A 16,794-nucleotide genomic window follows, 5' to 3' on the forward strand; every position below is an offset into this window, starting at 1 on the left:
ACCATCACAACTCGACTAGAATAACTACAGAGAGAAACGTTTATTAGCTAATTACTCATCATAAAACATTTCTTAAAAATACACAGCCTACAGCGATTGAAAGACACAGATCTTGTGAATCCAGACAATATTTCAGATGTTCTAAGTGTTTTACAGCGAAAACACAATATATCGTTATATTAGCTTACCACAATAGCAAACCAGACAACAGCATTGATTCCAGCCAAACACAGCGATAACGTATTCACCACCAAAATAAATTAATTTTTCACTAACCTTCTCAGAATTCTTCAGATGACAGTCCTGTAACATCATATTACACAATCCATACAGTTTTTTTTTCGAAAATGTGCATATTTAGCAGCACAATTCGTGGTTATACAATGTGATCAGTGGCAACAGGGCATGCATTCTGGCCGGCGCCATCTTGGAAAGGCACCTAATCTAATGTATAAATAATCGTAAACTTGACTAAAAAATACAGGTTGGACATGAAATGAAAGATGCATTAGTTATTAATGCAACCGCTGAGTTAGATTTTTAAAATTAACGTTACTAGACATACAGTGTGCGTTACAGCCAGACTAGTGCCGCAATAATGGCGGACAAATCCGTTTACATTTTTCCACATAAATACGGAATAACATCATAAATAGCTCTTACTTTTGGACGAGCTTCCATCAGAATCTTGGCCAAGTGGTCCTTTGTCCAAAAGAATTGTTGCTTGGTTGTAAAACGTCGTGTTCAACTTCGGAATTAGCAGCTAACTAGTAGCTATGTGGCCACAGCATTCCCAAATCCTCAAACTCAATACTAAGGAAATTCCGAAAATAGCAATATACTCGCATAAACTGATATAACTCGGTTTAAAATAACTTCGTTATGATGTTTCTAACACCTATATCGAATTAAATTACAGACGGATATATCTAAGGTCGATAACTGAGCGTTTCAAAACGCCATCCTGAGGTCTTGCTTTGCGTAATGGCGAGCGTTGAAAAGAGAGGTCCCCTCGTTCCCTGGCCTTTTATAAACTCTGAGAGCTACGTAGAAAGTCCATTCCACTTCTCATTGGTTACTGACATCCAGGGGAAGGCGGGTGCAGTTCATGTCGACCCATAGGACCCATACAGAGCTTTAAACTGATCTGAGAGCAGAGCCTAGTTTTCAGACCTTCGCAGTTCCTGTCATGGATTTCGCTGTAGAAAGAGTTCTGTTTCACCCACAGACATAATTCGAACGGTTTTAGAAACTAGAGAGTGTTTTCTATCCAATAGTAAGAATAATATGCATATTGTACGAGCAAGAATTGAGTACGAGGCAGTTTAATTTGGAGACCAATTTTTCCAAGATCGAAATAGCACCCCCCATAGGCTCAAGAGGTTATTAACATGCCTTTGTGTGCCTCTGCCCTGTTTGGTTTTGTTCAAAAACCAGTTCTGTATTTTATAGTCATCTTACCTGGACATATTGGTTCCTGAGTTGCTTGACTCGTTCAGAGTTCCTCTCAAAGGGGACAGTGTACAACTGCTTCATCCTGACTTGATGATGTTTCAGGACTCTAGAAATAGTTATGCTTACATTGTGAATATTTCCAAATGTAATGTTGTCTGCCAACAGTCTGTCCCGAATCTCTGTGAGTTTTATGCCATTGTTTCTGATGACCATATCAACGATTGCAGTGAAAATCTTACCTCTCCTGCCTGTGGAAGGTAACCGTTGGGTCCTAAGCAGAAATACAAAAACAATTACACACAAGTGGGTTTGGAGGCTTTGCTCAATTTACTTCTGTAATGTGCAGTTCAGTCAGAAGCCCTTGCAGAATGCACATCTTACCTGTTGTTTTGCCGGACATTTCTCACCATAGATTCCACTGTTGAGCGTTGCAGATTTGTCTGCACTCTCAGACCAGCCTCTCTCATTGATAGACCATGATTTATTACATGATCAATTATATCAGCCCTAATCTCATCTGAGACTACAGCTCTTGATCTTCCTCTCAGTCTTCTTCTACCACGCATACGTACTCCTCTCCCTCTCCCTCTCCCTCTCCCTCTCCCTCTCCCTCTCCCAGCCACTCTTCTTCCTCTGTCAGCCACTTCTCTATCTCTGGCTGGGTCCATGTTTAAGTTACAGTACAGCATTATTCCTAAAATGTCCCCTTTTGTATAGATGGTAATGTCATTGAAAGACTAACACCTGGGTAGGTGTTCAGCTACAATGGGAATCAGCTGTGGTTGGTCTAATTGTTTTTGATAGTATTTCATTTTTTAGATGTGGAATATATTTCAATACGGTATTACTGTAGAAATGTAGCAAATTGCTGTCGTATTCAATGTTGTGTTATGTTAGGTTTTGAACTAAAGTTTAACAGTTTTGAAAAGAGTATGTAAAACATTTGCAAATTGGCCTGTAGGTACATAGAGTTTTGGTGGCGGTTGTGTCTGAGTGAGAAAATAATTCATGAAATTTGATGTAGTCATTGAATGTATTTTGTGCCAAAGCAATGAAAAATGATCCACAGTTTAGCCCACATAGACTGCTGTTGTGCTCACTGTGTGAAGTTTTGAAAAATGGGTCCTAGCGATTGTAAAAAAAACTGTACATTTTAAGTGTTTATTTATAATGTCATATTCATGAGAGGTTATGAGAAGTTGTCATAAGGTATTTTGTCTCTCCTTGCCAGTTTGTCCCATTCAGAGACTACATGGATCGCACAGGGAACCATGTCCTCAGTATGGCCCGGCTAGCCAAGGACGTCCTGGCTGAGATCCCTGATCAGTTCATCTCTTATATGAAGAGTCGGGGCATCAAACCCAACCCTGCACCGCCCCCCTACACACCCTCTGGACACACACACCACACACAGATCTGACCACCTCACACACACACACACACCTTTACACTGAGTACTGATGAGAGAGACACCATCAAAGATTTGCAACCCTGAGGAATCATGGGAGGGGAACTCTCTGTCTACTTCCTGATTGGAACATCGGGACAGGAAGTGATGTAAGAGGAAGCTATTAAAGCTACAGGTGTTTGTGTCAGAACTCTCCCGGACAGGTAACTCTCTGGACTGGGGAAGACAACAGCGTTTCTGTTCATTGTGGTTCTATCTATTCTGTTTGTCTCTCTGGAGGAAAAGAGAGACTGCCATGGAGCGATGATATGTTGCTGTGCCATACAAGGACTTGGTGATCGATGAATTGTCTTTTTATCAACATACATGGGCCTGTGACTGTTTTCTCTTGTATTGTTTAAGAGCAGGTGTGATCGAGGGGTCATGTTGTGGTTGAAACTTGTGCCTGTCTGTGGAGTGGTCATCTAACCGGCCAAGTGGAACCCTTATATGAACTCTGACCTCTCACCTTCGACCTTTGATCTTGCATGTGATTGGTGTATTGGAGCGCGTGTGTTAAGGTGGTGATGTTTTTAGAAACCTTTCCATCAGTTTACTAGTTTGTTTTGGGCCTCAGACATGTCCACATATTGACTTGTAGCTTCATCATTCTAGTTTGTTTTGGGCCTCAGACATGTCCACATATTGACTTGTAGCTTCATCATTCTAGTTTGTTTTGGGCCTCAGACATGTCCACATATTGATTTGTAGCTTCATCATTCTAGTTTGTTTTGGGCCTCAGACATGTCCACATATTGATTTGTAGCTTCATCATTCTAGTTTGTTTTGGGCCTCAGACATGTCCACATATTGACTTGTAGCTTCATCATTCTAGTTTGTTTTGGGCCTCAGACATGTCCACATATTGACTTGTAGCTTCATCATTCTAGTTTGTTTTGGGCCTCAGACATGTCCACATATTGACTTGTAGCTTCATCATTCTAGTTTGTTTTAGGCCTCAGACATGTCCACATATTGATTTGTAGCTTCATCATTCAAGGTGAAAAAAAGAAAAGTATTTGTAATTTTTTGTTTCATTGCTTCACTAAGTTTTTCGTACTCCCATAAGTTATTGATTCTTCTCTTGCTTTACATTTCAAAGCATGTTTGTGTAGGATGAAATTTCCCCGTATGCCTGTATTTATAATGTATCAAAGTGGCATGGATATATAAGGATATATAATGAATTTGTATTTGTTTAGTTATTTTATCATTTCTACGTACCTTCCCAGTTTAGATTTCTCTACAACACACAGTTAGTTAGATAGTTAACAATAAGGTAAAGCACAAGGGCGAGATACTTCAACAACCACCACAGCAATTGGTACAACCTGTCTGTGACGTCATCATAACTGTGACATACATAACCCCACCTGTGACATCATCAGTATTGGTTCTGATAGTTGACCAGGTCATATTTGGAATCAGTCAAATATGTTTTAAATATACATATCATTACACAATTCAAAAGCACAAGAAAAAAAATCGAATACTCTTTCAACTATTTATATTTAATTTTCTCTCTTTCCATCTCCCTCTTTCCATAGTGAATGGATTTTTGTTTATTGATAATAAACCTCTCTGGATAAAGACAGTAAATGTGTCCACTTGAAGAATATTTCATTTTATTGAATCCAATTCATGATCAACAATAACTCACCCACCAGTTCTTTATCTCTCTCTCTCTCTCTCTCTCTCTCTCTCTCTCTCTCTCTCTCTCTCTCTCTCTCTCTCTCTCTCTCTCTCTCTCTGTCGTCTGCGCACAGCCTCTATGCTCCCTGAGAACAAGCCATTATTGTATTATAATCAGATGAAGCCAGGCTCAAATTAAATCAAGTTGTGAAGTATAGACATAGTCTGGTCACCCGCCAGTGTAGCATACAAAGACAGAGAGATCTCCTCAGCTAGATCAATACTCTGTATGCCTTAATCATACTGTAGACAGCATTCCAACCAAGCCTGATAAAGAACCAGGGTTGTATAATTACAGTCACTATATACCAAACATGTAGAGATTTTCCAGAAATACCTGATGGAAGATTTCCTGAAATCAGAAGGGGTAATTTTGGGAAAGTTAATTTTGCCATCCTTTATACAACTCTCTCTCCTCTTACGAGTTGGAGTGATATAGACCTAAAGTATTAGGGCTGTGTGTTTAATAATTAGTACTTTACAACAATACATAATAGCTCCCCATCAACTTTAAGGAAAGCACTTTATTCTATTCCTTAAAGGTGTACTGGTACTTCCATAGTTTGTGTTGTATTCTTTTTTGGGGGGGAGATGATGATGATCGTATTGATATATCATATGATAATATCCGTGTTTATTTTGTTCTGGAACGTGTGTGATGATAAGCCATTTAATCTGCAGAGTACATTACAATGAATAGAATTGTACATTGACTTGAATAGGCATGTTCATTCTAGTAGTTCTATTTCTATATAGAAAGACAACATCTCTCCTGAAATCCTGATCTGTAGGGTTGCCAGATTGTGTACTGTACATCCATCCGCTCACCTGGGGTACAAAGACAAGACAGTGCCAACATCTGTAACATAGACACCATCGTATCCGGATTATGTGCATGGTAGTGGCAAGTAATGGCGGCAAGTTCAGTGGACTGTTTGCTTTCTCTTCTGTTTGGTCTCTCGTGCCTGGCCATTTCTGTTGTTAGGGTAAGCTCTCTCGATAGGAGATATCACCCATGGAAACTGTAGCCGACCAGCATGTTGCACACAGTTCATTGTTTAATACTTTTTTTAATCTTTTTTTTTTATATATACACCTCTTTCCATGTTTGTTGTTGAACTCTCTGGGTTTCTAAATTGCATGGTCCCCCTTTTTTTCTTTGAAGCGGTTTTAATTGTACATGATTGTTGTCATACAGTGTGTTGTGAAAGGCTTTTATTGGATTGCCATAAATTAAAATGAATTAAAATAAAAAACGAATGACTACTTTTATAAAAGTTGTTGGAGAGTTGTACTTTGATGTAGAGGTCTTCACGGGTCCACCCGAACACCAGAGAGGTTCCAAAATTCTAACTTTTCTGTCTTGTCGGGTTGGGTCCTGTTTCATTGTCATAGGGTCTCGGGGTCTATGTAATTAAAGCTGATAAACCACAGCTCTGCATAGCCTGTAACATATTTAATTTACACTAATTAGATTGATTGACTTCTATAAGGCTTAGCCAACATACAAATACATATTCATAAACCACAAGAGCAACTTGGCTGATAAACATACTTTTGTTGTCACCTGGGTCCAATCGGGTCTGGTCTAGACCTGGACCCATTACAGTACGGGTAGGGTCTAAGTCTGATTGTCATCAGGTCCGCTCAGGTCCGGGTCTGATTGTCCTCGGTTCCGTTCAGGTCCGGGTCTGATCGTCCTCGGTTCCGTTCGGGTCCGGGTCTGATTGACCTCGGTTCCGTTCGGGTCCGGGTCTGATTGTCCTCGGTTCCGTTCAGTCCGGGTCTGATTGACCTCGGTTCCGTTCGGGTCCGGGTCTGATTGTCCTCGGTTCCGTTCAGTCCGGGTCTGATTGTCCTCGGTTCCGTTCGGGTCCTCTACTTTGATGTCCCAATTAGTTATTTCACTCAACAGACTGTGCTGTATAGACTGTAGAAGTTTAGCCACTAACAATATACTGTAGTCCTTCCTAAAACAAATTGTGAAATTACTGGATCACGATTTGTTTTATGAAGCTAATTCAAATATTTCAGCCTCTGAACAGTTTTTACAGCAGTGGGCTAAATCAAGGTCATACACAGTGTTTCTCGGTAGTCTTAAACAAATCTACTCTGAAAGAAAAGTATACACCTCACCTTGTGGGCTTTAAAAAAGAAGACAGCTGTACCATATCAGATATAGAGTTGAAATGTGTTACAGTTTGAGTTTCCATCCCAATATTACACTTTATATACATCACAAAAGACTGAAATATAACAAAACCTGAAACACCGGATTTTCGACAGCTTTTAAACAAATTATGTTTATTAATTATGAAATTCCACCCATGAGGCCACTAGGTAATTTGACTGCAGGAAAAGGCTATAAGTTGAATTGTCTCACGTTGCCATATCTCCCGTTGACAGCTCAGGGTTGTTGTCCCATTTCCCAGAACACCTTCATAGTTCTATCAGAACGCCACATTAACTCCTCGATATCAGTTCTGCCAGACTGGATCTCTGACCGGCCCAAAGTGTGGTCTGATGTGTGACAGCCCAGCCACCCAGCAGCGTTGACCTTGGCCACGTTGAGAACTAACCTGGATAGTACCACCACACTCAGGAGATGGCACGTCTAGTTGAAGGGCCAGACAAGACAGTAACAGTGTGTTCCCATGCCTGGGCTAATGGGTGACCCTTGAACCTGATGTGCCAGATCTCTGCCCTGTCCAAGTGTGAATCAGGGTAGGGCAGAGATGTGTGTGACCAGATGTATGCCAACCCAGACACCCAACAGGTCAGCTGCCCAGCCGTCCAGGCACTGTTGTTGTCTGACCCTTGACCTTGATGTGACAACTTCCTTGGGTGCTGCGCAACTGCCCCTGTGTCTTGTTTAGAAGCTTCCCGACACCAACGAGCAGACAGCTTTGGACACAGACACACCGTAGAAATAAACAGAGAATGGTTCTAAAGAATTTGTAGGTCCTTGGGTGTCACTATCAGACATTTAAACCTAGATATAGACATGAGGAGCACCTTATTCTGTTGATACGGTGTACAAGATTCTGATTAGCGGAGAAAATATTACGTCATCATATTAACTGATTTAACTGGTTATTAACATGGTTTCCATGTTTTTAACACAAGTACTAATCTGTAAATAAACCTAGAAGTAATATGTCACTACACATTTTACGTTTAACTAATGTCAGTTTACGTGACTAACTACAATAGTTAAACGTCACTATCTTGGAATGTTTTTTTAATGCGACCATGTTGATAGGAACCACAATGTCATTGTGTTTGTGGTTCCTGTAAGGTAACAGGGGACAAAGTCTCTTTCAGAAGGACATCTGAATCAGTGGAGGTTGGTGGGAGGAGCTATAGGAGAACAGGCTCATTTTAATGGATGGAATGGAATAAATGGAATGGTATCAAACACATCAACCACATGGAAGAAACATGTTTGACTCTGTTCCATAAACTCCATTCCAGCCATTACAATGAGCCCATCCTCCTATAGCTCCTTCCACCAGCCTCCACTGGTCTGAATAACTAATATATAATCCAGTGGAGGACGCAAACACACACGCACACACACACACACACACACACACACACACACACACACACACACACACACACACACACACACAGACACACGCACGCACGCACACACACACACACACACACACACACACACACACACACACACACACACACACGGATGGCAAGAACAGGACTATAGAGAAGAGTTGGACAGAAAGAGATAAAGAAACAAATAGAGAAACAGAAGTTGAGTAGAACCTGAACATGTTGTACTGGAACATATTTACCTGCCACAGGAAATAGCAGATGTGAACAGATGATCAAATATTTCATGTGAAGTTGACCACTTATGTTCTTACCTCCCACTTCACTTTAGTGCTTTAAAAGGACCACTCAGTCTCTCTGTCTCTGTCTCTGTCTCTCTCTCTCTCTCTCTCTCTCTCTCTCTCTCTCTCTCTCTCTCTCTCTCTCTCTCTCTACCTCCCTCTCTCTCTCCCTCTCTCTCTCCCTCTCTCTCTCTCTCTCTCTCTCCTCTCTCTACCTCTCTCTCTCTCCCTCTCTCTCCCCTCTCTCTCTACCTCTCCCTCTCTCTCTCTCTCATCTCCTCCATTTGTCTCTGACTGTGTCCATTAGCTCTGGCCCTCGGAGTGAGGAAATGGTTTTAAAGCGTGTGTACGCCTCTCACGTGAGTGGCAGTGTGGTCGAGTGGTTTTTTAGGGAACAAAACCTGATGCTGTTAGAAGGGAAGATAAATGATCTGGAGTTTGTATCGAAAGAGTGAAACAAGGAGAGCAAATTTCACTTGGAATTCACAGCTTTGGCCAGGTGTTATTCATCAATTATGTGTGTGTGTGTGTGTGTGTGTGTGTGTGTGTGTGTGTGTGTGTGTGTGTGTGTGTGTGTGTGTGTGTGTGTGTGTGTGTGTGTGTGTGTGTGTGTGTGTGTGTGTGTGTGTGTGTGTGTGTGTGTGTGTGTGTGTGTGTGTGTGTGGACTCTCTAACAATCCATTACCAGTGTATCATTGTCTACTGAAACTGTATCTATAGCACGGTTTCCAATCTAGAATCTAATCTCACACTGTCAATTGGATTAATTTGATTCATTTATTAGACGGGCGAATTCCATTGCACTCCAAAGCTGAGAGACTGGCTCAAGTGGAAAAGGTGTTGTACTGATGAAACTCGCAGCTCGCAGGCCACATGGTGGTAATTACAGGAAATGAAACACATTTCCAATTCATGCATAACAATTATTGAACTGGTTAGTCGTTCTTTTTCTCAGTGATATAGGCTATATATTTAACATCTACAGAAGTGAGGACCTTGTTACCCAAGGCACTGCAGCAGTTGAACTTTTGTTTTGTTGAAAAAATAAATCTTCAATTGAAGCCTACTAGAAAGTTCCCTCAGGCCTGGAGGGAAGTTAAAGTCATTCCGCTACCCAAGAATAGTAAAGCTCCGTTTACTGGCCTGTTACCAACCCTTAGTAAAGTTTGGGGAGGAAAATAGTGTTATTTTACAGACTTTCAGTACACTTATAGGGAAGGACATTCAACAAAGCACAACACTTACACAAATGACTGATGATTGGCTGAGAAAAATGGATGCTAAAAATATTCTGGGGGCTGTTTTGTTAGACTTTTGACATTATCGATCATAGTCTGCTGCTGGAAAAAACGTATGTGTTATGGCTTTACATCCCCTGCTATATTGTGGATAAAGTTAGTTACCTGTCCAACAGAACACAGAGGGTATTCTTTAATGGTAGCCTCTCCGACCTCCAGGTAGAATCAGGAATTCCTCAGGGCAGCTGTCTAGGCCCCTTTACATTTTTCAATCTTTACTAACGACATGCCACTGGCTTTGAGTAAAGCCTGTCTGTCAACGCATGCAGATGACTCAACACTATACGCGTCAGCTACTACAGCGACTGAAATGACTGCAACACTTAACAAAGAGCTGCAGTTAGTTTCAAAATGGGTGGCAAGGAATAAGTTAGTCCTAAATATTTTGGACAAATCATTCACTAAACCCTAAACCTCAACTAAATATTGTAATAAATAATGTGGAAATTTAGCAAGTTGAGGTGACTAAACTGCTTGGAGTAACCGTGGATTGTAAACTGTCATGGTCAAAACATATTGTATAGTGTTGAGTTGCATGCATGTTAACATCAGAAGCCTCCTCCCTAAGTTTGTTTTACTCACTGCTTTAGCACACTCCACCAACCCTGATGTCCTTGCAGTGTCTGAATCCTGGCTAAGGAAGGCCATCAAAAATTCAACATTTTCCATCAAGATAGAACTGCCAAAGGGGGAGGAGTTGCAATCTACTGCAGAGATAGCCTGAAAAGTTCTGTCATACTATCCAGGTCTATGCCCAAACAGTTCGACCTTCTAATTTAAAAAATGAATCTCTCCAGAAATAAGTCTCTCACTGTTGCCGCCTGTTATAGACCCCCCTCAGCTCCCAGCTGTGCCGTGGACACCATATGTGAAATGATTGCACCCCATCTATCTTCAGAGTTTGTTCTGCTTGGTGACCTAAACTGGGATATGCGTAACACCCCGGAAGTCCTCTAAACTAGATGCCCTCAATCTCACACAAATCATCAAGGAACCCACCAGGTACAACCCTAAATCTGTAAACATGGGCACCCTCATAGATATTATCCTGACCAACTTGCCCTCCAAATACACCTCTGCTGTTTTCAGTCAGGATCTCAGCGATCACTGCCTCATTGCCTGCTCCGCTATGGGTCTACGGTCAAACGACCACCCCTCATCACTGTCAAACGCTCCCTTAAACACTTCTGCGAGCAGGCCTTTCTAATCGACCTGGCTTGGGTATCCTGGAAGGATATTGACCTCATCCCGTCAGTCGAGGATGCCTGGTCGTTCTTTAAAAGTATTTCACCTTCTTAAATAAGCATGCCCCTTTCAAAAAATGTAGAACTAAGAACAGATATAACCCTTGGTTCACTCCAGACCTGACTGTCCTCGACCAGCACAAAAACATCCTGTGGCGGACTGCACTAGCATTGAATAGTCCCCGCGATATACAACTTTTCAGGGAAATCAGGAACCAATACACGCAGTCAGTCAGGAAAGCAAAGGCTAGCTTTTTCAAACAGAAATTTGCATCCTGTAGCTCTAACTCCAAAACGTTTTGGGACACTGTAAAGTCCATGGAGAATAAGAGCACCTCCTCCCAGCTGCCCACTGCCCTGAGGCTAGGTAACACTGTCACCACCGATAAATCCACGATAATCGAGAATTTCAATTAGCGTTTCTGTACGGCTGACCGTGCTTTCCTCCTGGCTACCCCAACCCCGGCCAACAGCCCCGCACCCCCCACAGCTATTTGCCCAAGCCTCCCCAGCTTCTCGTTCACCCAAATCCAGATAGCAGATATTCTGAAAGAGCTGCAAAACCTGGACCTGTACAAATCATCTGGGCTAGACAATCTGGACCCTCTCTTTCTAAAATATGTGTCGAACTGCTTTGCTTTATCTTGGCCAGGTCGCAGTTGTAAATGTGAACTTGTTCTCAACTATCTTACCTGGTTAAATAAAAGTGAAATAAAATAAAAAATAATAATAATAATTGATACAACAGTAGCTAAGATGGGGAGAAGTCTGTCCATAATAAAGTGCTGATCTACCTTCTTAACAACCCTATCAACAAGTCAGGTCCTACAGGCCCTAGTTTTGTCACACCTGGACTACTGTTTAGTCATGTGGTCAGGTGCCACAAAAAAAGGACCTAGGAAAATTGCAGTTGGCTCAGAACAGGGCAGCACAGCTGGATGTACACAGAAAGCAAACATTAATTAATAATATGCATGTCAATCTCTCCTGGCTCAAAGTGGAGGAGAGATTGACTTCATCCCTACTTGTATTTATGAGAGATATTGACATGTTGAAAGCACAGAGATGTCTGTTTCATGTTTTATTTAACTAGGCAAGTCAGTTAAGAATAAATTCTTATTTACTGTTAACTGCCTTGTTCAGGGGCAGAACAACAGATTTGTACCTTATCAGCTCGGGGATTCAATATAGCAACCTTTCGGTTACTGGCCCAACGCTCTAACCACTGGGCTACCTGCCACCTAGTGCACAGCTCAGACACCCATGCATACCACACAAGACATGCCACCAGAGGTCTCTTCACAGTCCCCAAGTGCAGAACAGACTATGGGAGGCGCACAGTACTACATAGAGCCATGACTACATGGAACTCTATTCCACATTAGGTAACTAATACAAGCAATAGAATCAGATTTTAAAAAACAGATAAAAAATACACCTTATGGAACATCGGGGACTGTGAAGCAACACAAACATAGGCACAGACACACTATACACACACACGATAACATACACACTATACACACACACGATAACATACACACACACACACGATAACATACACACTATACACACACACGATAACATACACACACACACACGATAACATACACACTATACACACACGATAACATACACACTATACACACACACGATAACATACACACTATACACACACACGATAACATACACACTATACACACACACGATAACATACACACTATACACACACACGATAACATACACACTATACACACACACGATAACATACACACTATACACACACACGATAACATACACACTATACACACACACAATAACATACACATGATAACATACGCACTATACACACACATGATAACATACGCACTATACACACACGTACACATGGATTTAGTGTTGTAGATATGTGTTAGTGGAGTAGGGGCCTGAGGGCACACACTTAGTGTGTTGTGAATTCTGTAATGAATGTATTGCAATGTTTTTAAAATTGTATATCTGCCTTAAAGTTTCTTGATAATTCCACTTATCCATTGGCTTCTATGTTTTTGTCTTGCTGTGAACAATGACTGTATATGAATGGACAAAGCCATAGATCATGTACCACCATTCATTCCTATGTGAAGACTCACTTTTGCGTTGAGGCCAAATTAATACCGTAAAGATGGCGTCTCATGGATACCTAACAAGCGTAGTTTGAGCTACTCCAGGAAGTGGAGGCGAGCTCAGTGCTGTCCCTTCTCATTGAGTCAAGTTGAAGGCTGACCGGGGTAATGCAGGCTGTCATTAGCAACTGGAATTATCCTTATAAATTCTGTGAGCGATTTTTAAATAATCGGTTCAAGGACATAAATCTGGTGTATTAGAAGTAATTAAAGGTACCATGATTGTCTTTGAAAAACATTTTCATTTACTCAAAAACAGCTTCAATGAGAGGGGGCAGTGTTTCTCCACTGGTTGTGAAGGTGTGGATCCTCTGAGAGCTGAATTTGTAGATGAACTTTGTCTGAAAGGAAACACCGCCATCTACAGCTGATGGCACAAAGCCCAAAAAGAGGGTAAGGACTCATAACCAATGATTCATAACCACTTTTATTTAAGCCACCATGCATCCATCTAGGGACTCCTCCACCATTGTCAGAAATATTTTGGAAGCTATAGAAATTCACATTTATTCCATTACAGACATCTTAATGCATACTTCTAAATTATATTATGTGAGCTAAGGATAAAAAATGTAAATATACACTGCTCAAAAAAATAAAGGGAACACTAAAATAACACATCCTAGATCTGAATGAATGAAATATTCTTATTAAATACTTTTTTTTACATAGTTGAATGTGCTGACAACAAAATCCCACAAAAATGATCAATGGAAATCAAATTTATCAACCCATGGAGGTCTGGATTTGGAATCACACTCAAAATTAAAGTGGAAAACCACACTACAGGCTGATCCAACTTTGATGTAATGTCCTTAAAACAAGTCAAAATGAGGCTCAGTAGTGTGTGTGGCCTCCACGTGCCTGTATGACCTCCCTACAACGCCTGGGCATGCTCCTGATGAGGTGGCGGATGGTCTCCTGAGGGATCTCCTCCCAGACCTGGACTAAAGCATCCGCCAACTCCTGGACAGTCTGTGGTGCAACATGGCGTTGGTGGATGGAGCGAGACATGATGTCCCAGATGTGCTCAATTGGATTCAGGTCTGGGGAACGGGCGGGCCAGTCCATAGCATCAATGCCTTCCTCTTGCAGGAACTGCTGACACACTCCAGCCACATGAGGTCTAGCATTGTCTTGCATTAGGAGGAACCCAGGGCCAACCGCACCAGCATATGGTCTCACAAGGGGTCTGAGGATCTCATCTCGGTACCTAATGGCAGTCAGGCTACCTCTGGCGAGCACATGGAGGGCTGTGCGGCCCCCCAAAGAAATGCCACCCCACACCATGACTGACCCACCGCCAAACCGGTCATGCTGGAGGATGTTGCAGGCAGCAGAACGTTCTCCACGGCGTCTCCAGACTCTGTCACGTCTGTCACATGTGCTCAGTGTGAACCTGCTTTCATCTGTGAAGAGCACAGGGCGCCAGCACAACCCCCACCTGTGGACGTCGGGCCCTCATACCACCCTCATGGAGTCTGTTTCTGACCATTTGAGCAGACACATGCACATTTGTGGCCTGCTGGAGGTCATTTTGCAGGGCTCTGGCAGTGCTCCTCCAGCTCCTCCTTGCACAAAGGAGGAGGTAGCGGTCCTGCTGCTGGGTTGTTGCCCTCCTACGGCCTCCTCCACGTCTCCTGATGTACTGGCCTGTCTCCCGGTAGCGCCTCCATGCTCTGGACACTACGCTGACAGACACAGCAAACCTTCTTGCCACAACTCGCATTGATGTGCCATCCTGGATGAACTGCACTACCTGAGCCACTTGTGTGGGTTGTAGACTCTGTCTCATGCTACCACTAGAGTGAAAGCACCGCCAGCATTCAAAAGTGACCAAAACATCAACCAGGAAGCATAGGAACTGAGAAGTGGTCTGTGGTCACCACCTGCAGAACCACTCCTTTATTGGGGGTGTCTTGCTAATTGCCTATAATTTCCACCTGTTGTCTATTCCATTTGCACAACAGCATGTGAAATGTATTGTCAATCAGTGTTGCTTCCTAAGTGGACAGTTTGATTTCACAGAAGTGTGATTGACTTGGAGTTACATTGTGTTGTTTAAGTGTTCCCTTTATTTTTTTGAGCAGTGTATATAAAGAACTTTTCTTAAAAGTATAATTTTTTAGAAAGTACTAATGTTACTGTCCCCACAACAACAACAAAACTACTTAAATACATTGTCCTTACAGTATATATACAGTACCAGACAAAGGTTTGGACACACCTACTCATTCAAGGGTTTTTCTTTATTTGTACTATTTTCTACATTGTAGAATAATAGTGAAGACATCAAAACTATGAAATAACACATATGGAATCATGTAGTAACCCCAAAAAGTGTTAAACAAATCTAAATATATTTTATATTTGAGATTCTTTAAAGTAGCCACCCTTTGCCTTGATGACAGCTTTGCACACCCTTGGCATTCTCTCAACCAGCTTCATGAGGTAGTCACCTGGAATGGATTTCAATTAACAGGTGTGCCTTGTTAAAAGTTCATTTGTGGAATTTCTTTCCTTCTTAATGCATTTGAACCAATCAGTTGTGTTGTGACAAGGTAGCGGTGGTATACAGAATATAGCCCAATTTTGTAAAAGACCAAGTCCATATTATGGCAAGAACAGCTCAAATAAGCAAAGAGAAATGACAGTCCATCATTACCTTAAGACATGAAGGGCAGTCAATGCGGAACATTTCAAGAACTTTGAAAGTTTCTTCATGTGCAGTCGCAAAAACCATCAAGCGCTATGATGAAACTGGCTCGTGAGGACCGCCACAGGAAAGACACAGAGTTACCTCTGCCGCAGAGGATAAGTTCATTACAGTTACCAGCCTCAGAAATTGCAGCCCAAATAAATATTTCACAGAGTTCAAGTAACAGACACATCTCAACATCAACTGTTCAGAGGAGACTGCGTGAATCAGGCCTTCATAGTCAAATTGCTGCAAAGAAACCACTACTAAAGGACACCAATAATAAGAAGATAATTGCTTGGGCCAAGAAACACAAGCAATGGACATTAGACCGGTGGAAATCTGGAAATATTAGATTTTTGGCCGTGTCTTTGTGATACGCAGAGTAGGTGAATGGATGGGACTAGTGGGACTATCAATTGTTTTTCAACAGGACAATGAGCCAGCACACCTCCAGGCTGTGTAAGGGCTATTTGACAAAGAAGAAGCGTGATGGAGTGCTGCATCAGATGATCTGGCCTCCACAATCACCGACCTCAACCCAATTGAGATAGTTTGGGATGAGTTGGACCGCAGAGTGAAGGAAAAGCAGCCAGCAAGTGCTCAGCATATGTGGGAATTCCTTCAAAATGTTGAAAAAGCATTCCAGGTGAAGCTGGTTGAGAGAATGCCAAGAGCGTACAAAGCTGTCATCAAGGCAAAGGGTGGCTACTTTGAAGAATCTCAAATATAAATGTCACTGATCCCTCTGGAACTTTCCTTGCGCACACCTGTCCCCTATTCCCACTGATTGTATGTGTATATACAGTATATGCCCTTTGTTCACCATGGTCTTGTTGATTATTGGTCACATTGTTCCGTTGGAGCGTGTGAGTACCTGTGCTGTGTGTTTTGAGCTTTCGTGCCCTTGTGGATTGCACAGATGATTACGGGTCTCGTCC

At 42.0% G+C, this 16,794-nt stretch overlaps 1 protein-coding gene across 1 annotated transcript in view; it reads left to right on the forward strand.

The window, feature by feature from the left end:
* The window catches only part of LOC120020020 (copine-8-like), a gene marked incomplete at its 3' end in the record, with an annotated part of 50,049 nt that extends 47,195 nt beyond the window's left edge, over positions 1-2,854 (forward strand). The window contains exon 6 of the mRNA XM_038963446.1: positions 2,687-2,854. Coding sequence (XP_038819374.1) covers positions 2,687-2,854 — 168 coding nt within the window. The remainder of the gene's footprint in view (positions 1-2,686) is intronic.
* Between the last annotated feature and the right edge of the window lie 13,940 nt (positions 2,855-16,794).

Source organism: Salvelinus namaycush, chromosome 2, assembly GCF_016432855.1.
Source record: "Salvelinus namaycush isolate Seneca chromosome 2, SaNama_1.0, whole genome shotgun sequence".
Taxonomy (NCBI): Eukaryota; Metazoa; Chordata; class Actinopteri; order Salmoniformes; family Salmonidae; genus Salvelinus; species Salvelinus namaycush.